The sequence below is a fragment of the Emydura macquarii genome, unplaced genomic scaffold (assembly GCF_026122565.2).
Source record: "Emydura macquarii macquarii isolate MOO-44397 ecotype Brisbane River unplaced genomic scaffold, CSIRO-AGI_Emac_v2 contig_2994, whole genome shotgun sequence".
NCBI classification, from domain to species: Eukaryota; Metazoa; Chordata; order Testudines; family Chelidae; genus Emydura; species Emydura macquarii.
Window position 1 is genome coordinate 4,440,027 of NW_027133131.1, and position 26,649 is coordinate 4,466,675.

The following is a 26,649-nucleotide window of genomic DNA, read 5'->3' on the forward strand; positions in this document are numbered from 1 at the left end:
CGTGTTCTTCCTGTGTGGGTTCTGCCAGGCAAACACAAGTAGCAACACCCAGTGGCCGTTGGTAGTGTAAAGCCGATCGCTAGTTCAGACTGGACACGCACAGGGACCAGGTGTCGTTTTTCCAGAGCAGACCCTTCTGAAGCGATGGAACCAAACCTGCTTTTGAGGAAGAGCAAAGGAGTTTCCATTATCCAGCTTCCCTCCCTTTCACGCAGGCCTGGTCTCTGTATCCTGGCACCACTGCCCCATGGTAATGGAGAAAGTTCTTGATCCCTTTTATCCCCACTGCTCTGGTGCTATAGCAGACAGTGCAACCGCTTGATGGCCTGGCATTTTTGTAGGTGTTCCTCTGGGCATGTTGCTGGTCTACACCCCACGCCAGGGAGCGTTGCAGCAAAGGTGTTCTTGAGCCACAGGGGTGTCAGGGCCCACTTCTCTAGGGATAGGGCTTCACATGAGGCTCTCTACCATGGGCATTTGGCTCCCATCTCTAAGATCTCTTTGGCCTTTGGTCCTTTTTTGTCCTCCCCTCACCACCTTCCATAGGCTACTGTTTGAGAGATGAGCAGATGCAAACCCCCAGCCTCGTGTGTGTCAGCTACTCCTGCAGCCAGCTGAATTGTGGGGGATAGGATGCTATAGGGGAAAGCCAGGGGCCGCCTCCTGGTTTATCTGCATATGTGCCTCCAAAAAGAAGCAGAATTTCTCTGGTCTCAATACCTTTTGCCTTCTCAGCTCCCTCTGCACCGTTTGTAGATTTGTCCGAGGTATGTAGATGCCATTCACAACCCCCAAGAGACTGCTTTCGCTTATCTGCTCTCTCCAGCAAACTCCGTCAAGCCTGGGACTGTAACCTCCTTCGCTCAAAGCAGTCTGCTTCTCATTGCAGAAGTGCTGAGCAGCCACAAATCCCATTAACGCTGGTGGGAGCTCAGCACCTTTAAACAGCCGCCTCCTTTTATTTGGGGGCTTCAATAAACCTTGCATGACAGTAGCACCTTACCAGCCTCCACTGACGCTTTCGTCGCACAGGTGCCTGGATTTATCTAAAGACAAAGTTACCCTGAGCCAGCGGCTGACAGGGTTACGGCCCATCCGTTTCATAGCTAAGGGAACACCAGGGGGTTATGGGGCCAGCATCATGGCCAACAACCAAGGAAGGCCTCTAAATCAATGTAAATAGTGCAGCCATCATTCAGTGTTTAAATGGATTTACCCCTGCCCTTCAGCAGTGTAGTTGAAATCAATCTATCACGGAACTGTCACAAACCAGGTTTAAATAGTTCAGCCTAATTCAGGAAGGAATTAAGGGCTGCTGTATATTAGAAAATTAGATCAACCCAGTCACAGGGCTCAGGGTTGAAAAATCCACAGCCCTGAGCAATCTAGTTAAACTGTCCTACGTCCCCCTGCAGGCTGTGCTAGCTTCCAGTGAGTGCCTCTTGGGGAAGCTTTCCCTGCCCTCGGCGTAGGTAATGCCTACGCTGCCCCGCTGTAGCATTTCAAGTGTAGACAAGCCCTAATGACTTAAGCCGGTTTGTAACTGGGCATGCCATTCAGGGAGGAAGTGGCTTCAGCTGCCCGGCTGCAAATCAAGTCTGAATTGCCTGAAAAGCAACCTCCAGCTGGGTTTTGCATCTGTTTATTTAAAGTGCTTTAATTACAGCAGCTGAGAAAATGAAGAGTGTCCTGGAGGATAGACATTGGCTGTTCTGCTGAGGCCAGTTCTTGCAGGCACTCCATCCCGGCAGCGTTACAGGTGCACTGTACGTGCAGGTGTGGGAACGGAGATGAGCGACACTTGATAACAGGAAAGAGTTAGCCGGGGATTAAGGCAAGAGCCTGGGACTCCCATTCAAGTTCAGTTTGCTGCTCTTCCCCGTACTTCTGCTGTGAGCTTGGGCAAGTCACTTCGGGCCGGATCCTCAAAGGGTTTAGGCTCCAAACCTCTCTTGAAAACGTGAGGAGGAGGGCCAGTCTTTCAACAGAAGGTGGGCACCTGCTGGGCTGTTCAAATGCACCCATAGAACTGGCTGGGAGTTAGGTGCTTTTGGAAATCCGCTAGCAACAGCCCAGCTATGGGGCTTTTCTCCCTGTATACCCTCTCCACCCACCGAGCTCCGCCTTCCCTTGCATTTTCACATCCGAGGCTGCGAATCGCCCACGATGCCTGGCTCTTGTAGGGCGCTTACAAAATCTGACGCTCCTTGCAGGCTGTCGGAGGGCCTGCGGCCGGGAACAGGATGTTTGCTTTCTGTCCTGCCTCCCGTGCATTTGTGCAGGAAGCTGGGACTGGTAACGCTGGGGCCTTTTGGTTCTGCTTTGAGTGTCCTTTTTAATCACCTTGGGGCCCGATTTCATTCCTCATTTTGCAGGAGAAACCAACACAAGCTCTGCCTTCACTTGCACAGTTCGAGCTGTGCGTGCTTTCCCTGGCTTTTGTGTTCCTCTGGCTAAGTTTCATTCCACACTACCCCGCCACCGCCCGTCTCCAGCTAAAAACCAGGCGTGGGGTGGGAAAGGTATCAGCGCAGCAGCTGGCAAGCCTGTGCCATCCTGGAGTCCCACCTCCCCTCTTTAACTGTTGTAGAGCAACGTCAGAAGAGATATGAAGTTAATTAGTGGAAACCTTTGTGGGCAGACCCTCGCTTTTTGTTGTGTTTATGCAATGGGGGCCTGGGCCACGGCTCAGGTTCAGAGGTGCTAGTGCAGTGCAAATAATATTCATTAGCTGGGTTTTATCAGTGGGAGGTCAAATAACATCTCTGAGGAGCCTGGGAATTGAACAGCGGTACCCTGAGTCACAGCCCGTGCCTTAACCACAGGGCTATCCTCCTTCCCCCCGGGTGTCTTTGGCTGGTTGCTGCTCCCTTTACATTCTAACTCAAACATGCCTCTTATTACCAATTCAGAGGCTCCCCCAGCCCAGCCCAGATGTTGAAAGCCCTCCTTTGTTCTGCTGTGACTCACATCTGTGTACACATTTGCGGCCACGTTTTGCAAGCATAGGATGCGGAGAGCGGGATGCTCTCCTGGGCCTGTCTGTTGGCAGCCACTGGCCTTGCCTTTAAAGGTGGCCTGCAAAGGACGAAAATGGCTTTTATGTCCGTTTTTTTGCTGCTTCTTTATTCAGTGTATTAGGGTATCACCTAGATGCGCTGCCCAAGATCCAGGCTCCGTTGTGCTGGGTGCTGTACAAACAGATGGGGGCATGTTCGAATCCTACCATAGACAAGGCAAGTAGCAGCTTGGATTAGACCTCTGTGACATTTTTCATCTAAAACTTTTATTTTCCCCCCCAAAAATGTAGATTCAGGTCGACCGAAATGTTTCGCAAATTTGTGTCAGTTTCCCTGCATTATTTCAGTCGAAAAAAAAAAATCAAATCCCCAAAGAATCCAAACGTTTCTGCTTGAAAGGACTTTCCATTTCAAAATGTCTTTCCGTTTTGTTGCGGAAAAAATGACACATTTTTAAGAGGGTCAAAATCGAAACAAAATGAATTTTTTTTTTTTTTTAACTTTTCAATTGGCCAAAAATTTCCGGGCAATTTTTGTTTCGGGTTGACCTGAAACAAGTTTTTATTTTCTTCAATGTTTCAGAACTGCCAGCAAATGAAAAAACCCTATTCTTCCACAGCTCTGGTCTTGACGCCTCTTAGCTGATAGAAGCCAACTCTAGACCCCTCCCTCCCACTGGAATGAACAGAGCATATCACCCAGGAAGGGTGAGAGAAAGTATGTGGTGGGGTGATGTTCCGGGGGCAGAATAGTTGGAGGAGGAGGTGGCAATCATCAGAGGGATGGCAAGGTTGGGAGTCACATGGTTAGAAGCGAGAGGGCAACATTTTTAGAGCCAATCGAAAATTTTCCATCAAAAATGGAAACCTGGATTTTCGAGTCAATGACACTTGGCGCGGGAAGTGGCTGCTTGCCTCGAAAACGGTCACTTTCCAGCCCAAAAACTAAAACGTTTTGGCCCAGGTTTGTTTCAATTTTGGGTCAAAAAATTGTCTGGGTGGGTTTTTTTTCCAATCAAAAATGGAAATCTGTCTTCTGAAAACTCCAAAAACAGATGACAAATGGTTGTTTACTGGTCCCAGTAAGGCTCCCTTACTAGTTCTGGAACTGGTCCCATTAAGGGCCCAGTGCTTGTCCGAGTAATGCCCCCTTACTGTTTGCGATACTGGCTGGCGCCAGTAAGGCCCCCTTACTGGTTCTGGAACTGGTCCCAGTAAGGCCCCCTTACTGGTTCTGGAACTGGTCCCAGTAAGGGTGCAGTACTGGTCCCAGTAAGGCCCCCTTACTGGATTTGGTACTGGTGCCAGTAAGGCCGCAGTAAAGGCCCCCTTACTGGTTCTGGAACTGTCCCAGTAAGGGTGCAGTACTGGTCCCAGTAAGGCCCCCTTACTGGATTTGGTACTGGTGCCAGTAAAGCCGCAGTACTGGTCCCAGTAAGGCCCCCTTACTGGTTCTGGAACTGGTCCCAGTAAGGCCGCAGTACTGGTCCCAGTAAGGCCCCCTTACTGGATTTGGTACTGGTGCCAGTAAGGACGCAGTACTGGTCCCAGTAAGGCCCCCTTACTGGTTCTGGAACTGGTCCCAGTAAGGGTGCAGTACTGGTCCCAGTAAGGCCCCCTTACTGGATTTGGTACTGGTGCCAGTAAAGCCGCAGTACTGGTCCCAGTAAGGCCACCTTACTGGTTCTGGAACTGGTCCCAGTAAGGGCGCAGTACTGGTCCCAGTAAGGCCCCCTTACTGGTTTTAGTACTGGTCCCAGTAAGGCTTCAGTACTGGTCCCAGTAAGGCCCCCTTACTGGTTTTGGTACTGGTCTCAGTAAGGCCGCAGTACTGGTCCCAGTAAGGCCCCCTTACTGGTTCTGGAACTGGTACCAGTAAGGGCGCAGTACTAGTCCCTGTAAGGCCCCCACTGGTTTTGGTACCGGTCCCAGTAAGACTTCAGTACTGGTCCCAGTAAGGCCCCCTTACTGGTTTTGGTACTGGTCCCAGTAAGGCTTCAGTACTGGTCCCAGTAAGGCCCCCTTAGTGGTTTTGGTACTGGTCCCAGTAAGGCCGCAGTGCTGGTCCCAGTAAGGCCCCCTTACTGGTTCTGGTACTGGTCCCAGTAAGGCCGCAACATTGGTTGCTGAAAATTTGCTGTTGGGAGCAGGGAAATATTGTTCATCCGGCTGTAGCATCTTGTTTTAGTTGCAGCACTGGGTGGAGGGTACCCAGAGCAGGTGACTTTGTCAATGCCGCAGGACAGACCCCGGGAAAAGCGCATTCCAGGCTTAGCCAGCTGAAGCATCCTCTTGGTAGTGCAATCCTCGGGGAGGGTTTATTACATCTCATTCCCGGCACAAAGCTGGAGGGGTTCGTGGGAGAAACATTGCCAACATTCAGGCATGTGACTTTCCCCACACCCTGGTTGGATCTGACGCTAACAGAGTTCACCCCTGCAGCTACCAGAGGCTTGGAGGGATGGAAAAGAGGAAAGAAACCAGACACAAGAGATTGCAAAATGGGCAGCTCCACCCAGGCCATCTAGGGAAGGGAGGGTGATGCCCCAGGGGAAAAATCTTCTATTTATGTTAAGTACATAAGAGCTGCCATATTGGGTCAGACAAATGGTCCCCCTAGCCCAGTATCCTGTCACCAACCGTGGCTACCAGAGCTTTATGGGGAGTGTACAGAACAGGGCAATGTGGGAGAGATCCATCCCTGTCTTCCTCCCCTGGCTGCTGGCAGTCAGAGGATTAAGATGGCCCCAAGCCCACACCCCTGATCATCTTGGCTAATAGCCACAGATGGACCTGTCCTCCATGAACATGGCAGGCTCTTTTTAAAAACCCAGTTACGCTTTTGGCCCTCACAACACCCTGTGCCGATGAGTGAAATTGTTAATTGTGCCTTGTGTGAAAAAGTATTTCCTCTTCTTTGTGTTACACCTGCTGCCTATTAATTTCACCAGGGGATCCCTCCGTTTTGTATTGTGGGAAAGGGTGAATAACACGTCTCTGGTCGCTTTTTCAATGCCACTCGTGATTTTAGAGGCCTCTAAATTTTAGAGGCCTCTTAATTATCTCTTTTCTATGTCTACACCACCACTTACTTCTACAACGGCTTCTCCTACCGCCATGGCTGCCGCCGCTCGCTGAGCTGGTTTTCAGATGTCAACGGGAGAGCTCTGGTCCGTCAGCACAGAGCAGCTCCGTGAGCCATCTTGCAGCGGTGCAGCTAAGCTCGCTAGTGTAGACGTGGCCTACGATGAACAACCCTAATCTCTTTAGTCTCTCCTCATACAGAAGCCGTTCCAGACCCTTGATCATCTGCGTTGCCCTTCTCTGACCTGTTCCCAGTTCCGCTGTATCCTTCTTGCGACGGAGGGACCAGAGCTGCACACAGGATTCCAGGTGTGGGTGCAGCAGGGATTTATACAGTGGCATCATGATATTTTTGTTCTCTTTCCTAATCATCCCTAACAATCTTTCCGCTATGGTTCTTCTTAGCAGGGGACTGCTTCACCATCTTTGATCCCTTTCTTCTCCCCTTCCAGGTTAGACAGCGCCGCTATCTCCATTGCACAGCTGGGGAGCTGAGATGCTGGGCGTGCCTACAGCGCGCTCCGGGCGTGTGACTGCAACACGTGGAGCCGTACCGGAGCCAGCCTAGCTTTAATCTAGCTACCAGCCGCACGAGTCATCAGCCAGGGCTCCAGGTGGGCACGGACGGCCCACGCTCCTGCAGCTTCACTGCTCGTGCCAGGTAGATTAACGGTGCCGTCACTTCCTGAGACTGTCGCGTGGACATACCTGCAATTACACGGGAAGCCTGGAGCAGAGCGCCGGCTGGAACCTGCCTCTCCTAAATCCCCGAACAACTGGGCCGCCCTGCAGGCTCCCTCCAGCCTTGGCGCCTGCGAGCGGGAGCTCCTTGGAAGATCACGAGACGCTCAGAGCACCGCGGAAGAAGAGCCGATGGCTGATGTAGCTGATCCCTGCCGCTTTCCTGGTTTTGAAGCCCCCGGACCTGCCGGCAGAAGCCGTTTGGGAGCCGGGGCAGAGCGCGAGATGCTGATCTTTACTCTGACGGCGTTTCAAGGCCTTCCAGCCATGACAGCCTTCGGAGCCTGCGGGTTATTGAGTTTCTGGCTCTCTTCTTAAAATGCCCAGGGATCCATTCTCCACTGGCTACACACAGCTCCCTAGAGCGGCGGGCTGGATGGCGAGGGAGGGGCAGGCGAGAGCATGTCTTCCAATGTCACCTCTGCGCACTGGGGCGTGGGAGGCATTTCTGGTGGCCTTTGGCCGTGGCAGGACTGACGGTCCCTTCTCTAGTCCCCTCCCCAGCCCTGAGTCCAGCCAACACCCCCTTCTCCTGTGTGCCCTTAAATCTTCTCCTCCAGCGAACTCCCCACCGTGAGACTCTGCCAGCCGATCAGACCCCCCCGTCTCCTCCCCCGGCCCCCGGGAAGCGTCCTAGATCTCCAGAGAGAGGCAAAGCTCAGTTATGAGGCTCCCGAGAAAGGAGGGAGGGGATGGGCAGGGGAGTTGGGGATCGAGGGGGGGGCAGTTGGCTGGTTCAGAGCTTCTGTTATAGAACCGTTAAACTCCAGCTCCCCTTCCCCCCCTTTTTGAATTCTCTCTGTGGCATCAGCTAACGGGATCAAGGGCCATGAAAGGGACATTGCGCCGAGGGGGGGACGGGATTCCATGGAGGGCTTAAAAAGCTTTTTCTGACGTCGGTTTCAGCTGCCCCTTCACTGGTTCCTAACGAATTCAGCCCCATCTGCCCAAGAAGGGGGCGGCTGGTGGAATCCAGGTACAACAAGGCCCAAAAGGATCCCAGCTGTGAGCGTGGGACGCTGACGATACACTCCCGTCGTTCCAGCTGTGGGGCTGTAACTAGGCCCCCCCATGCGCTGAGAACTGGCTAGCAGAAGCTGCCAGCCTTCACCACCAAAGGTGTGAGGCCTTTCGACATGAGCGAAAAGGCTGTGCCACGGCAGCTGCATTCACGTCCCATTGGGCCAGCCCCTAGCACAGGCCAAAGAGCCCCGGGGCGGGTCCCCCGCTGCTCCAGCTGGGCGTGACATCACGACGGCAGGCGTGGCGGCTGAGTCGGTGAAGCCGCTGCCTTCTGGCCGCGCTGCACAGGGGCGATGCGGTGCCCAGTGGGACGCCGGGCTCTTCCAACCGGCTGCCAAACGGGTGACGGCCTCGGGCCGTGGCCACGCTGTCGTGAGCGAAGGACCAAGTCCCTGGGTCGTGACGGTGAAGGAACCGCTGAGGTCCCGCCTGTGACGCCGGCACGGACGGGACCCGATCCCAGACGCGCCGGCCGGATGCCGAGGCTGCCCACGGTTCCAGCCGTGACGCCGACGACTGATGCTGCACGACGGGTCGTTGAAGTCGCCCGGCTCCACGGGTGGTCTGAGGTCACGCGATCCGGGCTGCGCTGGCCACGTGCCGGATTCCAGCTGCACAGCGCCCCCCGGCCGGATCTGCAGGCCGCGAGGGGCAGGCTGCGTGGGGGTTAATGACGGGTCTGACGCCAGCCAAGGGTCTAAAGCCTCAGAGAGGGTGAAGCAACTGGCAGGGAAGAATCAGGCAGATAAATATGTAAGTGGTTTGTTTTGAAACAGCCTCCAGATAGAGCGGCCAAAAAATGTGCTATTTTTAAGGATGAACTCGGAACGACCTTGCACCTGACCTCTTCCACGCAGCCCCTCCCCGCCTCCCACAGCCCCAGGTTCGGGGCAATTTCAATCGGCCCAAAAGGGCCACGCTGTCGTCTTGTTTTGCTAGGACCAGTCTCCCCAGCGCCCCACCCGCCCACCGCTTCAATGAAACTAAGCAGCTGGAAGCTGGAATTCGGGGATGGTTTCCATCCATGTTAGGAGGCCTCTCTCTGCCCAGCCAACCGCTAATCCCAGCAATCGAATGAGGAGTCACTTCCACCCTCTGGCAACGCGTCACTTGCCTATTGCCTGGAGCCGAGCTGCAGTGGGATCTCTCCCCACCGCCTCGGGAATGAGAGGCCGGCACCTCGCAGCCCCGGCCAAGATCAGGGGGCTGGGGCGTTGTAGAGGTGCAGAGGGATGGGGTGCATCAGGGGAATTTGCACCCGTGTCAGTGGGATATTAACACACGGTCGATTTCCCCAGACAAGGCCCTGGCGAGAAGCAGCCCCGGAAGGGCTCAGACCCGCACTTCACTGGTCATGAAAGAGGGGCCGGGGCTCAAGCACATTTTTTTTTACTTTCATAACCGATGCAGCCAGAGGGGCCGGATCCGTGAACTGCCCTGGCACAAATTAAGCGCTGGCTCAGACTCCACCCAGATGAAAGACAGGCAGGGTAAGAGGGGCCTAGAAGTGCTCAAGGGGACAGCAGAGAAGACGGACAGACACTCCCCTGCCCCAGACCTAGGGGACAGACGCTCCTCCGGCACGAAGTGCCCTCTGTTTGCCTCCCCCGTGGGCGGGACGGGGGCGGGTGCTGGTTAACCATGGATTTGCGACCCAGCCGGGACGGCTCCCAAAGACACGGCTGAGCGGTCGCTGAGGCCGTGTCGGGTGCCTGGGCTGGGAGCTCTGGGGATCCCAGCGAACGTAGGCTCTACGGCCAGATGTGCCGCTGCAGATGTTGCTCCAGGGACTCACTCCCACGGTGCCCGCCTAGGCTCGCCCACTGGCTTCATTTGGACTGGCAGGCCCTTTGGGCCAGCGGGGACGTGTGCTCCAGAGCCAGGCCTCATCTGGTGCCCGGGTCCTGCGACGCACAGCGCCCGGGAGCCGCTCCTTTGCGAATGGATGTGGCACATCTCACCATGGAGCATCTGCATGCAAAGTGCGTGGGAATATCATCTCCAGGGGGAGCTGGCTCTGCAGTTTCAGCTTCTCCCCTCCACCGCCCCTCTTCCTCCTTGGGAGTGGATCCCAGCACCCTGGGACTGATCGCTGGACCCTATCCTCTGCTCTTTGACCATGGGAGCCCCCAGTGGCGCCGAGAGCAGGGCCGTGCTGCGCTCGGCGCTGTACAGACACAGCGAGCGCACAGTCCGACCCTGCGAGGCGGAGAAAGGGTGGGAGAGGGACTAGGGGCCCAGAGAGAAGTCGTGGCAGAGCCGGGAACAGCCCGCACGTCTCCTGAGGGCTGTTTCAGCCACGAGGCTGCACACGTCCCCTCTAGCAGCGTGCGGTGCAGCTCCCCTCCCCGCCACCCCGTCCCGCCTCCTGGCCATAACCCAGCCCCGTAACAGCTGCGCTGCCTAGTGGGACTCGGCTTCCTCCTGGCATTAGGAAGGAATTTGTCACCCGCCTGCCGGTACCTCATATCGGAGCAACGGTTCCGACCCGCTGAACACGAGGGACCAAGAGGGGACGCAGGGACCCCGGGAGCTGCAGCTGGGACGCTGGCCCCCATCCCCGCCCCACGCCTTCCACATAACTCCTCCTTCATCCCAGCCCTGGCTCCATCAATGTACAGCTGCCCCACTCATCCTGCTGGCTCTCCCGGACCTCCATCCACGCCGCAGGGGTGGGGCGGCTGGCTCGGCGGCCCGACGGCAAGACGAAGCCGTGTTCCTCCATTTCTCTCCTCATCTGATTCGTGGCCATGTGGTCGGGCAGGGGGGGCGCTGGGAAGCAAGGTCATTCCTGGGGGTAGCTGGGCCGGGGGTCTGCAGCCGGAAGATGGGCAGGAAATAGACGTAGACACCCAGCACATGCAGCTCTTTGCTCTGGAGGAGTTTCAGAGCAGGAATATGTTTCCAATTATCCTCTTCCACTCCTTGGACTCATGCATTCTAACTAGGATCCCGCCACCCTTTAAATCCACCCCCCTGCCACACCGCCACCGGCCCGTGCTTAGCCCCTTTCCCCATCCACCCCTGGTCGGGTTGCATCTCCGAGGTCTCACGTCTCCACCTGTTTACGGGCCGCAGCCTCCTGCGATCACTGCTACCCCTGGCACAGCTGACTTTGCTTTGGCACCGAGCGGAATATTATTAAGAGACTGAGTGTGTGTCAGAGCAGGGGGGGGGGCAGCAGGGCAGGAGGTGGAGTTTGCGAGGCCGTTTCAAAGATCCAGAGGAAAAAAACAGCGTAGAGGAAAAGCCGGAGGGAGCCCGGGGGAACCTCATGGGCTGGGGCGCTGGCTCCAGGTGTTGGGGACACGACTGCTGCCAGACGCCCCGGGGGAGCAAAGGCAGCAGGCCAAGAATGCAGCTGACCAAGGTGGGTTACCTAAATCTGCGCAGCAAGGGGAAGTGTGTGGGGGGGGGGGGGAGGGAATGGTCAGATCACGTGACAAACAGCTTTCGGGAGGGAGGAAGCACTGCAGGATGGGGGGGGGGGGTCGCTGTCTGGGGAAAGGATTCATTGTTTTGCAAAGAGCGCCATGGTCTAGCGGGTTAAACAGGGGAAACAGGAGCCGGGAACTCCCCGGATTGGCCTCCCATTCCCGGCATGAGTCACTTCCCCTGGCTGCGCCTGCCCCCCCATCTACACAGTGGAGGTCCCCGCAGAGAAATGCCCCCACCTGAAGTGGGGGGACACGGGGACAGTCATAACGCATCGGAGCAGGGCCCAGCCAGTCCTGTGGCCAGCACCAGCTGCTTTAAAGGAAGGGGGAACACGTCCCAGTGTGGATAATTCTGCAAGAGTGTCTGCACCGGGGAAAAGCCTTCCTGATCCCCTGGGACTGGCGCATACCCTGAATCAAATGCGTGGATTCGTTTCCCTGCTAAAAACAAACACCAAACAGAATGGTGCCTGTTCCCCCAGAAACAGCCAATCCTTTTTATTTTTTTAACTCTAAATTCTCAGCCATATCATGAGGCGGTGAGTTCCCCAGGCCCGTTAGGATGGAAAGATGCGCTGGCAAATGTTCGGAGGACAAGAAGCACTAAGGGTGTTCCAAAGGGAGAGGGCGTTGCTCCCCTCCAGCCTCCTGGGCTACCAGAAGGGTTTGAGCCATCCTACCCACAGACCACGCATTGCGGGGGGCGCCGTAGCGAGGAGGCGGCTGTGTCAGGGCTCCCCATTTCACCAGGCGTGATCGTTTTAAGCGCCAAGCTGCGTCGGGGTGGTGGGGATGAGGGAGTTGCTGAATCGGGGACTTTTCCAGCTGGGAAAATAAAGCCCCTTTCTGTGCTGTTTGCATGTCCCCAGGAACGGGGCCTGCCCAAGGTCTGTGTTCCCCTGCCTGCATATTTTAATTCCTTCCCAGGCTGGGAGCTCTCCTTCTCCCTCTCTGCAAGCCTCTTTCTTTGGCCTTCTTGGCACCCTCTAATTCAGAGGACGTTCTTTGCATTTTTTGAGGTTAAAACCTGATTTGAGGGGATTTTTTGTGTGCGCGCGTTCTGGCCAGAGCAAGGGGAGCGGAGTGCACTGGGGTGAGATCCTGCCGGGGATCCACCCGGACATCTAATCCGCAACGGGGGGGGGGGGGGGGGGGGGGGGGGGGGAATGTGCCAGGAGTCGTTGATGGGGCGGGTTAGGAGAGGGAAGTGGGGACTCCAGAGGTAATGGAGCAAGGAGCTACTAGGAGTCTACTCTGCTGGCAGGAGGCTACTGGAATTCAGGGTAGGCCGGAGGCCAGCACATGGACTCACCGGGACCAGAATGATGACGGGAAAGCAGCACAGTCTAGCAAAGGCAGTGTGATGTATTGGCTAGAGCATTGCCCTGGGAGCCTGGATTCTCTTCCGAGCTTTGCCCCTGACTTGCTATGTGATGTTAGATAAGTCGCTTCCCCTCTCTGTGCCTCAGTTTCCCCTCCCCACTCCCTGTCTGCTCGGATTGTAAGATCTTTGCAGGCACCGTCTTGTGCGCCAGGGGGGCCGTGATCTCAGCTGAGCGTAATTTCAAACCGCGAGTGAGCATTTCTTTGTTTTAGGCAGAAAGCTCTGACTAGATTTGCAGTCTGCACAGGTACAAACGGATCACGGAGCCTTGAGTATACGGACAGGAGATCCCTGAGTATATCTAAAAATATCACTTGGCTGAGCACAGCTGCTGGGTAGAACATGAGTTGCAACAATGAGCCATTTCCATTCTTCTAAGGTAGTAGAAACATCGCTGCCGCCTGGGGTTTTAATGAAGTCACAACTCTTTAGTGAGTGGGCAGAAATGGCAGCACAACGGTAAAGCAGCCCTTCCCTGCCTACTCTACATCCACCAGCCACGCTCATGGGTCCTGGACGTGAAGCTGTAGTTTGTAAAGCAACCATCAAACTGCCACGTTCCGTGTCCCAGCAGCACCGTGCGTGGCTCAGAGCCGGTGCCACAAACTTCAGCTGCGAATCCAGCCGTGTTCTCTCCGCCCCACAGTTCGCTCCCTGGCCATTCTGCAGGCAGGGCCGGGACCAGCCGCTGGTCCTGAGGGCCAGGCACGGAGCGAGAAGACGCCAGCTCTGGCTGGGGGAGGGGGCACTGGGCCCAGGAGCCCGGTCCCCAGATCTGCCCCTGGGTGAGGTTAGACAAGTCTCCCGTTCACTACTAGTCAATGATAGCAGCTGGTTCTCCCATAGCCAGGGGCTGGAGGGCAGGGTAAAGCAGCGGCCCGGGTGCCCAGGGGCAGGCTGACCTGATCAGCAGGGAGTGGCTTCGCAGAGTCACCCTTTTGCAGAAGGAAATGTTAGCAGGGGGATTTCAACGGCCCTGTTATAGTTGGAACACAGCCATCAGAGGCCAGTAACCCAGGCACCAGACAATGGGACTCACCAGCTGCACCATGGCGAGCCACGGCTGGGGCCGTGTCAGGATCTTTCCCGCCCCACCCTGGACTGAGCCTTCCTGCCTCCGAGCCCTTCACAAACTGCAATGTACTGAGGCAGGGCAGTGCTATTAACCCCATTGCACAGAGGGGGAAACCGAGGCACGGCGAGGCTGAGTGACTTGCCCAAGGGCATGCAGGAAGTCTGTGGCGGAGCAGGGAATGGAACCCAGGTTGGTGGCTGGTGCCCAACCATTGGACCGTCCTGCCTGCCCACGCTGGCGCTGGCCATTGACCTGGGGCTAATCTCCTGTCTAGACATAGATTTCAGGGGCAGCCAGGGGGTGTGTGCACCAAACCCAGGTGAGGGCTTCCAGCACTCTCTTACTGCGTCATTTGATTTCATCTCACGGCAGCCTTTGTCTAGCGATCAGGCAGGGCACAAGGCGGGCAATGCCAGGGGGAAAAGCTCTCCTGGGTGTCTCAGCGGCAGAGGGTGAGGCTGGCTGGCTAGGGGGTGCATGCCATGGGCCCATCACCCCAGCGTCTGGGCACCTCACAATCATTAATGGATTTTCTCTTCACAGTCCACCCTGCAAGCAGGGCAGGGCTGTTACCCCATTTAGAGAGGGGGAAACTGAGGCACGGAGAGGGTCAGAGGAGAGATTTGTTTTCAAGAGCTCAGCACCCAACCTGCGCCGCTCTTCCAGAAATCCAGCAAACGAGCCCTAGTGGGTAGAGCTCTGGGCTGGGACTCAGGAGAGCCGGGGTGCTACGCCCGGCTCTGCCAGCGACTGTGGCTCAGTTTCCCCAGCTGGGGAATGTGAAACGTTTTCAGCTGAAAACGTGGACAATAATTCTCTTTCTGTTCACGCACCCCCCCGCCCCAGAAAGACGTGGAGACCCTCAGCTCTCTCCATGCAAGGCAGCGTCGCTGCATGCCTCCCGTTTACGAGAACAAGCCGCTCCTTTCCCGTCTCTGAGCCGGTGTATCTGGCCGGAAGGGGGAAGGTGGCTTGAGAGAGGAAATGGCTGGGGGGGGAGACACGAGGGGACGTATAGACCCAGCTCCTGTGTGCAGTGGCACATGCCTGCGTGTGTGCGCACACGTGTGTGTGTGCATGTGGGGGAGCGTGTGGGGGGGAGTTTGCACATGCGTGCCCGTGGGTGGGCCAGGCTCTCTGCTCCTCCCCTCTGTTTCTCACAGTTCAGCTTGTGATGGGGGGGGCTGGGCTCCCTGGGGGCCAGTTTTCCCAGCCGAGTCCAAGCCAGGACTTGGTTCAAGGCGGCCGGGCGGCCCAGACCCGGGCCGGAGGGAACCCCAGTGTCTGTCTCAATCCAGCAGCCTTGGTAATGAATTATCCAGCCCGGCCAAGCCCCCGGCTCCCCCGGCCCTTGCCTACAACCAGGGTCGCTGCAGGGCCGCAGGGAAGACGTTCGCCCTCACCCGTGTCCGTGTCTGTCGAGGGGTCAGCGCCCAGCCCCAGCTGGCTCAGCCCCAGAGACATGGCAGCTGGGGGGCCGGTGGGGAGCCCCTCGTGTCCAGCCCCAGCCGGGCCCTTGCAAGGCAGTTGGGGAGTTTGGGAGAGGGGGGGAGGCGGGTTTTTCCACCCCAGACATTTCCACGGAGGAGGAGAAAGCGGGCGTGAGGGCAGGGGCCGGGCTGAGGAGGGGTGACAGCTCCCGGGGTGGGCGAGACAGCCTCTGCAGGGGAACAGCCAGAGCCTGGACCCAAGGGAGAGCAGAGACCCCCTGGTCCCAATGCCCCAGCCCCTGCCCCATTTCTACCCATCTCCATGCCCTGCCCCCCATGTGCCCAGCTGCCAGAGAAGACAGAGCCTGGGCCCAGAAGAGACCAAAGATCCCGCCCATCTGCAGAACGAGGGGGGGGGGGGATCCTCAGTTCCTGCCCACCCCCATACGCCTAACCTCCAGTGGACCAGTGAGTGTCCAACTAAGGCCCAGCAAACTCGTCTCATCATGTGCCCCCCTCCCAGTGTTCCCAGCCTGCAGAGCCGATGCAGCGCACTGGCCTGCCAGCAAGCTGTGGCCCGGGCATGGATCTTCCTCTGTCTGCACCCCCCAGCCGGAAACAGGAACGGGCAGAGGGTGGGGAAACCCCCTCCTAAGCCGGCTGCAATCCCAGGCGGCTGCGCTCTGCTCTCGGGCACTGCATCCCCCTGGGCACGGCTCCTAACCCCCCCGCCCCGGGCCTGGGGAAGCTGGATCCAGGCCTGAATCCCGGCAGACAGCACACAAAGGCTGGCCCTGCTCCAGCTCAGATAACAGCCTTCCCCTTCTGGGAGCAGGAGCGTTGCCCTGGCGGAGCCTGGCCTGACGGCGTGACAGTGGCCAGGACACCGGATGCCGGCATCCCAGCCAGGCCCTGCTCAGAGAGGGGGTGGGCCACGCCAGGGCTAATTGTCTGTGATGAGTCCATGAAGGAGACGGGGGCTGGCCTGGCCTGGGATCAGCAGCCAATTCCCCTTCCCTCCCATTTCCTTTCCTCTGATATTCCCCCCCCCTAAATTCCCAAGGGAACCGCTGCCAAGATAATAAATGGTAGGTTCAAAAATACCCCTGAACTGCCAGCAGGCCCCGCTCGATCCCAGCAGCATCTAGAGGGCACGACAGAGATCAGGGCCCTGGTCAAAGGGCGAGTGGGGAAACTGAGGCACAAAGCGAGACAGGGCTCCACCACGCCCTGGTCAGAGAGGGGAGGAAATTAAGGCCCAAGCAGGGACAGGACCTGTCCAAGGTCACACAGCGAGGCAAGTTGCAGCATTTCAAAATCCTGAGCTTCCAGCCCCCTTGCTCTAATCATTAGACCCCGCTGCCCTCCCGGAGCCAGGGATAGAACCCAGGCGTCCTGATCCCCTGCCCCTCCAATCACTAGACCCCGCTGCCCGCCCTGTGCCAGGACTAGAACCCAGGCGTCCTGCTTCTCCCCTGCTCTAATCACTAAATCCCGCTCATTAATACCAAACCACGTGAGACGTTTAAACAGCCAACGTGCCCTGATGCTGTTCATTTACCTTTGGCCTTTGCCCGGATTCGGGGCAGCAGGAGGCTTTGTTCGTTTCACTCCCTACCCAGTCAGCTCCCTCCCCCGGGGAGCAGCCCCTGGTTGCAAAGGCCGGTACTTTGACTGGAAGCTCTTTGGGGCAGGGGACTGTCTTTTTCTGCATTTGTGCAGCACCTGGTGCAACGGGGCCTTGGGTCGTGACCGGGGGCTCTGATAATCCAAGGAAATAATGAGGACAATGAATAATAAAACTAAGGCCCCTTCGCCCGCTCCAGTGATGCCCAGCGCAGTGTGGGGCCTGCCCACAAGATGGTGCCCTGTGACCTGCTCACAGAGCCGCGGGGCTGATTCCACGGCACAGAATTTGCTTCCCTTTGGATGTTAACTGGGGTTTGCTGCCCCCCTCCCTCTAGTCCACCGTGGAGGAGGCATGATGTGGCATACTAGCCCTGCTCGGCTGCCCCTAAGGGCTATGGCCCTGCGGGCCATGCAGACCCGGAGCAATAGGATGTGGGTGGGGGGCTGCTGGGAGAACCCACTGTCGGGCGATGCTCCAGTGAGCCCGGCAGTCCACCCGCGTCCGACCTTGGGCTTCCCGTCTCCCTTGACGGAGCCGGGGCCTGCCGGCTCCGAGCCGCGGAGGTCACAGGAAGCCGGCAGAACTCCTCCCGAGCCCGGCTCTCGCCTTGGGAAGGAAGGGGCGTTGGGGTGCTCAGTGCTGGGGTCCCTGGGAGAGGGGCTCAGGCTCAGGCCGGGCCTGGGAACGGGAGCGGGATGAAACGCGGGAATCAGCGGGCAGAGCTGTCCAGAGAGAGGTGCCTGGGCAAAGCTAGAATGGCAGCTTGGCGTGTTAAAAGGGGGTGCGGGGGGGTCCAGCAGCACAGAGAAGCTGGGTTCTGCAGCCACAGAGGCTATCTCCTTATTTAAACTATAGTAGATTGAGCGGTAGGGTGGTCTAGTGGGTAAAGCAGCGGGTGATGGGAGACCTGGGTTCTATTTCTGGCTCCATCAATGACCTTGGGCAAATCCCTCCCCCTTCCCCCGCTCCGTGCCTCAGTTTCCCTTCTCATCCAATCAGACTGTGAGCTCTTTGGGGCCTTGGCTGTCTATGCAACACGCAGCACCAGGGTCCCCCCCGGGGCTCGTCCGTGCTACCGTAATGCATGTAATAATGGGTAAATGAGGGCGGTCCTCAATCGGTTATAGGGCCCGGCGTCCCCTTGTGTCGTTTGTTACTGTGCCTCTCCGGGTGCTTTCTGGGGCCAAGAGAGGGACGTGGTCCCAGCTGCCTCCCCATTTTAATCGAGATTTAATAAAATGTCCCCTGCAAAGTTAGCGCCTGGGTCCACCGAAGACACCCTGTCGCCCCCTCCCCGGCCAGCGCCCTGGGCAGACCCACTGCCTCACCCTGCGGGGGCTGCCCCAGAGCTGTGGATGTAAGGAAAGGAAAACACTGTGCCGGGGAAGGGTCAGAAACTTTCCTGGTTCTCAGACTCTCCCAGCTTCAGTCGCCGTTTGGGGCCAGCCACGGGGGTCAGGACGGGGCCCCAGGCAATACCTGGGCCCAGCCCACCCTAACGGGGGTGTACGGACCATGGGCGGAGCACGGGGGACAATCCTGCATTTGCCCCAGCCCGGCCAGTCTGCCCGGCGTGTGGGTCACAGGTTGAGCCCTTATATTAACCCTTCATGCTCCCCGTGGCTGCTGGGCTGCCTGCGTCTGGGGGCTAATCTCCCCCCCCGCCCCACCACCCTTAGATGATTTCATTTCTGCGGCAGGAAGCCAGCGCGCTCGGCCTCCCTGCACGGAGGGTGGGAAAGGGGGCTGGGAAAAGTGGCTGGGGGAGGGAGGGAGGGAGGGAGGAGAGGGTGTGTTTTCCTCGCTGCTCCGGGTTAAGGGAAGCCAGGGCTGCGTTCGGGCAGGCTGCTTCGACCCAGAGGCCCAGGAGTTTCCCCTAAGCCAGACCCTGGCCGGGGGCGATCGGAACAAGACGGAGAGGCCTCTGTGTCCGGCCACGGTGGAGGCGCTATGCCTAAGCCAGCTGCTGGGAGGCAAGATCAGCATGAAGGTAGGGACCGGGCAGAGCTGTCAGCCCTGTCTCGGGGCACCGGGGTGGGGTTCTCTAGCCAGCCCTGGGGGTCCTGGGAATGGGACGTAGGATTGAAGATCCCAAGGGGTCATCAGATCTGATCTCCTGTGCATCACAGACCAGCAACACGCCCCCCCACCCACACGCCCCACCCCACAGCTGAGTGCAGATGGTCCCTGCCTGAGCGGGGAAGCGGGGGGAGCCCCTAGTCCTGTTTGCTGGGGGTTGGGGGTTGCGTCAGATGCAAGCAGCTGGTCCTTAGCGTAAGGTTTAAATCAATTCAAGGGCGAGCCCGGGGCTCGGAGATTGGGTCTTCCTTTCTTTCGTTCGTTTTGCCTGGTTTAAAGGGACCCTCGAGGTTCAGCGTCCCAGGCCGGCTTTCTGACCTCCCTTTCGATGCGGTAAAGCCAAGGTGCCGCCAGCACGGTCGGTCCATGTTTCCACGGGCCTGGCGAAGAGCAGAATTGGCCCCCATCTGTTTTTAAAGGTCCTGCCCTGCGTGCCTGCTCGCCCCCAGCTGACGTGCAGCGGCCAGATGTTCACAGGCCGCTTTCCTTTGCCCCTCGCAAAGGCGTGTCTGTTCCCGGTTCGCTCTCGAGCGCTCGTGCACTAGCAGGACGTCGTTGCAAATGCAACAGGGGAAGGGGGATTTGTTCTGCTTTATTCGAACTCTGTTCCAGGCAGGTTTGTTGGGGGGGCCTTGTTAACTGAATCTCAGCGTTTCTCCTAGGCCTGGCGGTCGGGTTTGCTTTTCCAGACCCTAAACCTGGGCCAAGACGCTGCCCTGAGGGTGTCTCTTTGAATCTGGTTGTTGTCGGAGGCAGCATGGTCTAGTGGTTAGCGCACTGGCCTGGGATTCAAGAGGGCTGGATTCTATTCCGGGCTCTGCTGGGTGATCTTGGATAAATCACTTTCCCTCTCCGTGCCTCAGTTTCCCTTGTCTTTTTAGGCAAGGACTGTCTCTCATTCTGTCTGTGCAGCACTCCATACAATGGGATGCTCTAGGTGCTAGTTGAATGTGGCCTAATGGTTAAAGTATTAGGCTGGGACGCAGGAGACCTGGAGACAATTCACAGCTCTGCTGCCGGGCAAGCGTGGGCAAGTCACGTCCCCTCCCCGTGCCTCAGTTTCCCCATGTGTGAAATGGAACCGACGGGCTGCTCCATTGGGAAGCACTTTGAGATCGGCTGATGAGAAATGCTGGGGACTACATTGGAAGGGGCCCAGGACACCGGAGTCCTTCCTTTATTCTGAAAACAGGTGTGTACGTGGGGGGGAGCTCCCTCCACACACTGTCCCTGCTGGTGTGTGTCACCCCGACCTGGGCGGGGATCCCCATTTCTGTTCAGCCCCCCGGTGAGGGGGCTACTCAGTGCCGACGGCGCTGGTGGGTTTTGTGTTGAATCTGCCCGAGACCTAAATACTGACTTTATTAGCAACCCAAGGGCTCATGTTACAGCCCAGGTAAAGAGCCAGTGGGGAGATGTACCGTGACAGCCGGTCCTCCGGGGCTCTGAGCTCAGACTACAGGATCACCCGAGTCCCTTCTGGAGGCATAAATGGGAATCTCTAGTAGGAGCAGAGAGGTTATTTTTCCCTCTGCATTTGGCACTGGTGCGACCACTGCTGAAGTCCTACGTCCAGGAGCTCAGTCAATTTAGTTTAACAAAGGGAAATTTAAGGGGCGACTTGATCCCGGTCTATAAGACCCCATATGGGGAACAAATATTTAATAATGGGCTCTGCCGTCTAGCAGAGGAAGGTTGAACATGATCCAATGGCTGGAAGTTGGAGTTAGACCAATTCAGACTGGAAGGAAGGTGAACATTTTTAACCGTGAGCGTAATTAGCCATTGGAACACATCAAGGGTCATGGTGGAATCTCCATCCCCGGGCGATTTTTAAGTCAAGAGTGGATGTTTTGCTGAAAGATCTGCTGGAGGAATTATTTGAGGGCAGTTCTCTGGCCTGTGTTATCCAGGAGGTCAGAGTAGAGGATCACAACGGCCCCTTCCGGCGTGAAGCAGTGGGACTCCCATGTGGTCTGTGATGCTATGCAGATGGGCAGCAGCGGAGGCCTGGCTCCGTTTGTTTTGTGCCACCGTCCCATGATCGTTCATAGAGTTTAAGGCCAGAAGGGACCGTTCGATTGTCTAGTCTGACCCCCTGGGTATCCCAGGCCCTTATATTTCAGCTTCTAACTCCTGGATTGAGCCCTGTAACTGCATTCATGTCAGGGGCACCCCAACCATCCCATAATAGTAACAGCTGTTTCCATCCATAGATCTCAAAGCGTTTTTACCAATGAGTCAAGCAGCTTTATCCCTGTTTTACAGATGGGGAAACTGAGGCAAGCAGAGGGCAAGTGGGTTATCCAACAGGCCAAATGCAGAGCCAGGACCAAAACCCAGTGCTGTATTCACTGGGCCACACTGCCTTCCCATAGCATTGCCAGCTTCTGAGCATTGTTATCCCCAGTGTAAATCTAAAGCAATGTGAATGGAGTGACTCCAGTTTGACACCGGTCTAACTGAGACCAGAATCTGGGCCAAGGAGCAAAATTGAACTCCAGTTTTATTAGCGAGCAAAGTCATTCAGCAGCTGCCCTCTGCCAGCCACGGTGTAGGGATTTGCGGCAGCTTCAACCTGGCCTCTTCTTTATTTTATCAGCGCATCCTACAAGGGAATGGGCCAAATTCACCATCATGAAACTCCACTGTTATACCGGGGAGGTCTTTGGTCCCAGACATCTCTTCTTCACAGGATGGGCCACGTTTGCCAGAGGCAGGACTGGATTTGCCAGCCCCCCACACACTGAGCTTCTCCGCAGAGCTGGCGGCTTGTTTTGGTGCCGAGGGCTTGTGCCAAATTTAGTCCTGCATGATGCGTGCTGTTCCCACTGCTCTCTGGGCTTGAGGATACAGAACAGCTGGGCCGTGACACCTCTTACCGGAGGGTCGAGCAATCAAAGCGGTTTCCGCACTAACGTAGCTGCACCAGTTGCAACCCCTAGTGTGAACGTCCTGTCTCAGCACTCTCCGCACCAGGGGTTGAAGCAACGCGGGTGCAAAAATACCCAGCGGGGAAAAGTTTTTCGGCCTGAATTTCAGCCCCGGGCGTTCACACCTGGCACAGTCAAGCTGTGGGACTCAGTGCCAGGGGACGTTGCAAAGGCCAGAAGTAGAACTGGGGGTCCAAAAGAAATGAAATCAGTCGATGGCTACTAGCCAAAACGCTCAGGGGGATAACCCCATGCCCTGGGTGTCCCTAAATCTCCTACAGGGCGACAGGGGACGGATTGCTCGAGAACTGTCCTGTTCTGTCCATTCCCCCTGATGCATTGGGCCCTGGCCACGGTCAGAGGACAGCTCCTGGGATAGCGGGGCCACTGGCTGAGCCAGCTGGGCTGTTCTTTTGTTCTTACGTGGGCCCAAGTGCTTCCAGATCTCACCGTTTGCCTCCTTTTGCTCCACTCGACGGCTGCCCACTTTCCCCTGGCCAGCCCTGGGCTGAGTCAATCCCCCCCGTCCCCCTCCCATGGTTGTTCCCAATAGGAACAAGCCGGCAAAGAGAACCGTTTTCCAGGTCTGGAAACTTGAAAACCAGGTTGGTTCGCCGGGGGAGAGGGGACGCCCACAGCCCATCTTAAAGGGACCGCTGCGCTCGGTCCGCAGATCACTTCCCTGGGCTGGGTGGAAGCGGGTCTGGTCCATCCCATCGCTGGGCCTGGAAGCCAGGCTGGGTGGGTGGGATGACGTGATGGGGGCTCCCTGCTGAAAACCACCCCCCCTCCTGCTGGCTCCCCTCCCACAGGTTTGGGTGGCAGATTGCAAATGGACACTTAGCCCCATCTCCGTGGAAAGCCCTCCCTTGGCAATGTCCGTTCAGCTCTGCCGACACAAGGGGAGCAGGAGGGGTCTGTGGGGTGCGCCATGTGGCTGTAGCACCCCCCAAATCATGGCGCTCACAACCCCCCCGTAATAACCGCACGACCCCCTGGGGTAAAGTGATAAGAGTCATGGAATGGGCACGTGCTGCTAGTTCAGCCCCGAGCGGAGGACAGCTGACTGACACATCGAGTGACCCCAGCCTGCACGGACACAGTCCTTGTCCCCAAGAGCTCCTGGTCCAGACAGAGGACGGGAGGGGAGATGGAGGCACAGAAAGGGGACGCGAGGTGCCCAAGGTCACCCAGTGGGACTAGAACCCAGGTATCCTAAGCCCCAAGCTGGTGCCCTGACCACGAGAACAGGCCGGTCTCGAAGGGCAGGTGTGGTTCACGTGGGTCCCACGGGTGGCTGGAGCCCTTTGCGGGGCACATGCCCTGGATTCTCCGGGGGACGGGCAGCAAAGGGCAACAGGAGTGACCCGAGGTGCTTGGGGAACCGGGAGCGGTGGAGGAACTCGTGCAGCGCTGTTGATGGACAGCCTGGTCTGCACGGGTGCTCCAGTCCCCTGTAGCATATGTGAGATAGCGAGAGCAGAGGACAGCAGGAGAGTGGCCGAAGGGAGATATGTGAGCCCGAGAATGCTCAGGGCTCTGTTCCCTGCAGACTGACTAAGTACCGTCAGGGGGCAATTAGAGGCAGCTGGGGCCAATGAAGGACCAGCCAGGTGCTTCATAAAAGCTCCCTGCCCCCAACCAGTCAGGGCACAAGCTGGAGGAGTGTGCTGTGCTGTGCTGTGCTGTGCTGTGCTGTGCTGTGCTGTGCTGTGCTGTGCTGTGCTGTGCTGTGCTGTGCTGTGCTGTGCTGTGCTGTGCTGTGCTGTGCTGTGCTGTGCATAGGATACGGCGTGCTGGCCTATGTGGAGGAACAGATGAGAGTGGAGAGTCCTGTGGACAGAGGAAGGTACCTGGCTCAAGGAGCCAGAAGGAGCGGGAAGACTGGCCCAGGGGAAGACAGAGCAGCTGGGGAACCAGTGCCAGTAGCAGATAGCTGCTGCTCATAGGGCCCCTGGGCTGGGACCTGGAGGAGTGGGTGGGCCTGGGTCCCTACCCCCTCTTCAGGGAAGGTGGGTACTGGACATGCCCTGACCCCCTATGAACAGTACAAGCGTGGCTCCCACTAGAGGGGAGTGGACTATTTGCCACACATAGTTAACGCAGGGACCGGGCTGCAGGGAACAGCAGTGGGGATTTGCCAGGTGCTGGTTAATTAGTGGGTCACAAGACTCCAGTGGCAGCCCCTGGGCACCCTCCCAAGGTGCCCCGGCCTAGATCCGAGATGGAGAGATGCAGCAGAGGCGTCAGGCTGGGAGCAGGGGCACACGCGCAGATCAGGGAGGGGGAGATGGCAGAGAGCAATTGGGGCCTGTCTCCGGGGCGGCAGGGCAGAACCGTGCTCTGCAATTCATGCTCCAGAGCTGTGCCTGGTCTGGCTCAGAAGCGGGGCCCCCACGGGGAGACGATTCCCCCTGGGGGGCCCTTCCTGGTCAGGCAGTTTGCCCTGAGCTCACCCTCAATCTTGGCTCTCTGAGCGTGCCGTGGTTCCCCGGCTAGGAGCCCTCCCTCCCCGTGCTCCCTGCCACCCCTCAGCCTTGACCTGCCCCCTCCCTCCTCACCGCCTTGGCCAGCGCACTGGGCCGCATGGACTCTAAACCTTCGGGGCAGCAGCCTTGTTCCATGTCTGTACAGCACCTAGCACGCTGCGAGGGCTGTTGGCCTAAACTCGCCTCATTCCCTCGCCGTGCGCAGAGGCTGATGAGCTGGCTACGGCCACAGCCCGGCAAGAGCCGTCCCTTTAGCGCAGGCGATTGGCGTGCCTGCTTTGAGGTCCTGAGTTCGATTCCCCCCGGGGGGAGGGCTGAGTGCCTCTCCTGGGTGCAAGGGGAATGAGCGAGGAGGTGGGCAGAGGAGGGAAGGGTGGCCAGTGCCCATGGGAGAAAGCAGCAGTGAGAGACCATGGGGAAGGGGCTGTGCCGGGCAAAGCTAAGTGCTGCCGATGTGGCAGTGGGCGAGGGAGGGGCAGCGCGTGGGTGTAGGCGAGGGGTGTGTGCGCCCGTCTGGTGACAGCGCGTGAGCCCATCGCCTCCCTGCCCAGGGCTGGGGGCATGTCTCCAGGCCTGGGGCCTACCCGCCCCCGGCTGGCAGAGGGTGGCTGGAGATAAAGCCCCAAGCCCGGGTCAGGAGAGCTGCCCGAGCCCTTTCCTGTCTGGCTCTGGGAAAAGGCTGGCGGTGTCACGAGCGCCTCGGTGCTCAGCCCTCCCTGGCCCACGGAGCCGCGGCCGATCCCGGCCTGGCCGATGACTTGCCCCGAGGGTGTGTGGGGTTGCCATGCCGGAGGCAGGCCCAGCCACGTCCCAGAGGGCAGAGCCCCACACGCGGTGGCCTTCGCCGTGACCTCGGCGCGAAGGGAAGCTGCTATTGTGAGTCAGGAAACACCAGCTCATCTCTTCGTCCTGATCCCAGCCCCTGGACCGGCTTCTGGCTCATTGTTTCCAGCCTCACATCCTATCCCAGGCGCACGGGTCCCCCCCTCCGGCACAGACCAGGCTGGGCAGCCGGGCGAGCTGGATGTGCCAGAGGCACTGGGCCGCTGGGGTGGGCTGAGCCCACCCTGCCGTCTGGTGCCCCCTGGATGGGGCTGCATCGGGGTGGGCAGGGGCGCTCTCCGGCTGGGCCGGGTCTCTGAGCCGAGAGGGGGACTGGGGCTCAGCGTCTGTAGCCAGCCCAGCGCCATGAAGCGTAGGACCACGGTGGAGATTCTGCTGAGAGCGCTGGGGAGACGAGAGAGCACCCGGGTGCCAGGCTCCAGCAGGGTAGGTGTGACCCCCCCATACCCCCCCGATTCAGCTGACAGCCCCACCAGTCGGGGGGGGGGGGGGGCGGAGAAAAAGGATCAAATCCCCTGCAGTGGTGTGGGGGGCGGAGACATAGGGGGGTCAAGCTCCTTTCATAGGATTTAGGGGGGTCAGCCATGAGGTGCACCTGGGGGTCTGACCCTCTATTGGTAACCATGGTAACGAAGCAGGGGGAGGCCAAGCCCTAGCCAGTGGGTGGCGCTGTCCCCAGGCCGTGCAGCGGGCAGGATGTTCAGGGTGGGGGCCACGGGCAGGTCCCGGGGCCATCCCAAGGTCCCGCGTCCGGCTGACTCATAAATCGCTTCCAGGCGGGCCCCGGCCTTGTGACGAGCCTGTCAGGGCGCCAGGGCTGTGCGTTCCGGGCTCGGCGCAGCAGGAATGCGGGGCCTCTGGCGCAGGACGGCCCGGAGGCTCCAGCTGATCCCCGGGGCCAGATCGTTGCCCTTCGGTCCAGAGCCCCACAAGGCCCTGAGCCCTGAGGGGTCATGAGGAGCAGAGATGATGGCGTGTGGACAGCAGGGACGCAGGGTGGAAAGGGTTAAGCGGGCAGGCCAGGCCGTGGCACTAGGTGGCACTGAGAGGGAAGGTTTCTCCTGGCCCGTGCAATGGCCTGCCCGTGCTGACCCCTCCCGGCCAAGGCAAGCGGTCAGGCAGCTTGGGAGGCCCTTGGCCCTTCGGCAGCTTCTCCAATCCCCTCCGCGTGCTGGTGGGTCCAAAGCCCGGGTCCGCATGCCGCGCCCGCCTGGGGCCCAGCCCCGCACACCTCCGCCCGATGCAGAGCGCAGCACGCTGGCCTCCCCGCTGCCACAGAGTTGGGCCTGCCGGGCGAGGCCTACGGCTTTCCCACGTCCGCCCCACCTCCCTCTCCCGGAATGTTTGGGGGGGTCTGATCTGGAGCCAGCGGTCCCCCTCCTGGGGCGTAGATTAGAAGCCAGTCATGCCAAGGGCGGGGAGTGGAGAGAGTGGGATCCTGTAGCTCCTGGCACAAACCAAGCCCCCCCTGGAGCAAATGTG

The 26,649-nt window shown here is 58.4% G+C and overlaps 1 protein-coding gene across 4 annotated transcripts in view; it reads left to right on the forward strand.

The window, feature by feature from the left end:
• Positions 1-11,116: 11,116 nt before the first annotated feature.
• Positions 11,117-26,649, forward strand: part of TNS2 (tensin 2) — a 48,382-nt gene continuing 32,849 nt past the window's right edge. Inside the window, exon 1 of one of the 4 annotated variants that reach the window (XM_067529742.1) lies at positions 11,117-11,237. In XM_067529742.1, coding sequence (XP_067385843.1) covers positions 11,142-11,237 — 96 coding nt within the window. In that variant the 5' untranslated portion in view covers positions 11,117-11,141. Of the gene's footprint in view, positions 11,238-18,657; positions 18,814-23,634; positions 23,685-25,476; positions 25,594-26,649 lie in introns of those variants that run through there. The other 3 variants (XM_067529744.1, XM_067529748.1, XM_067529743.1) reach the window with 3 other exon arrangements.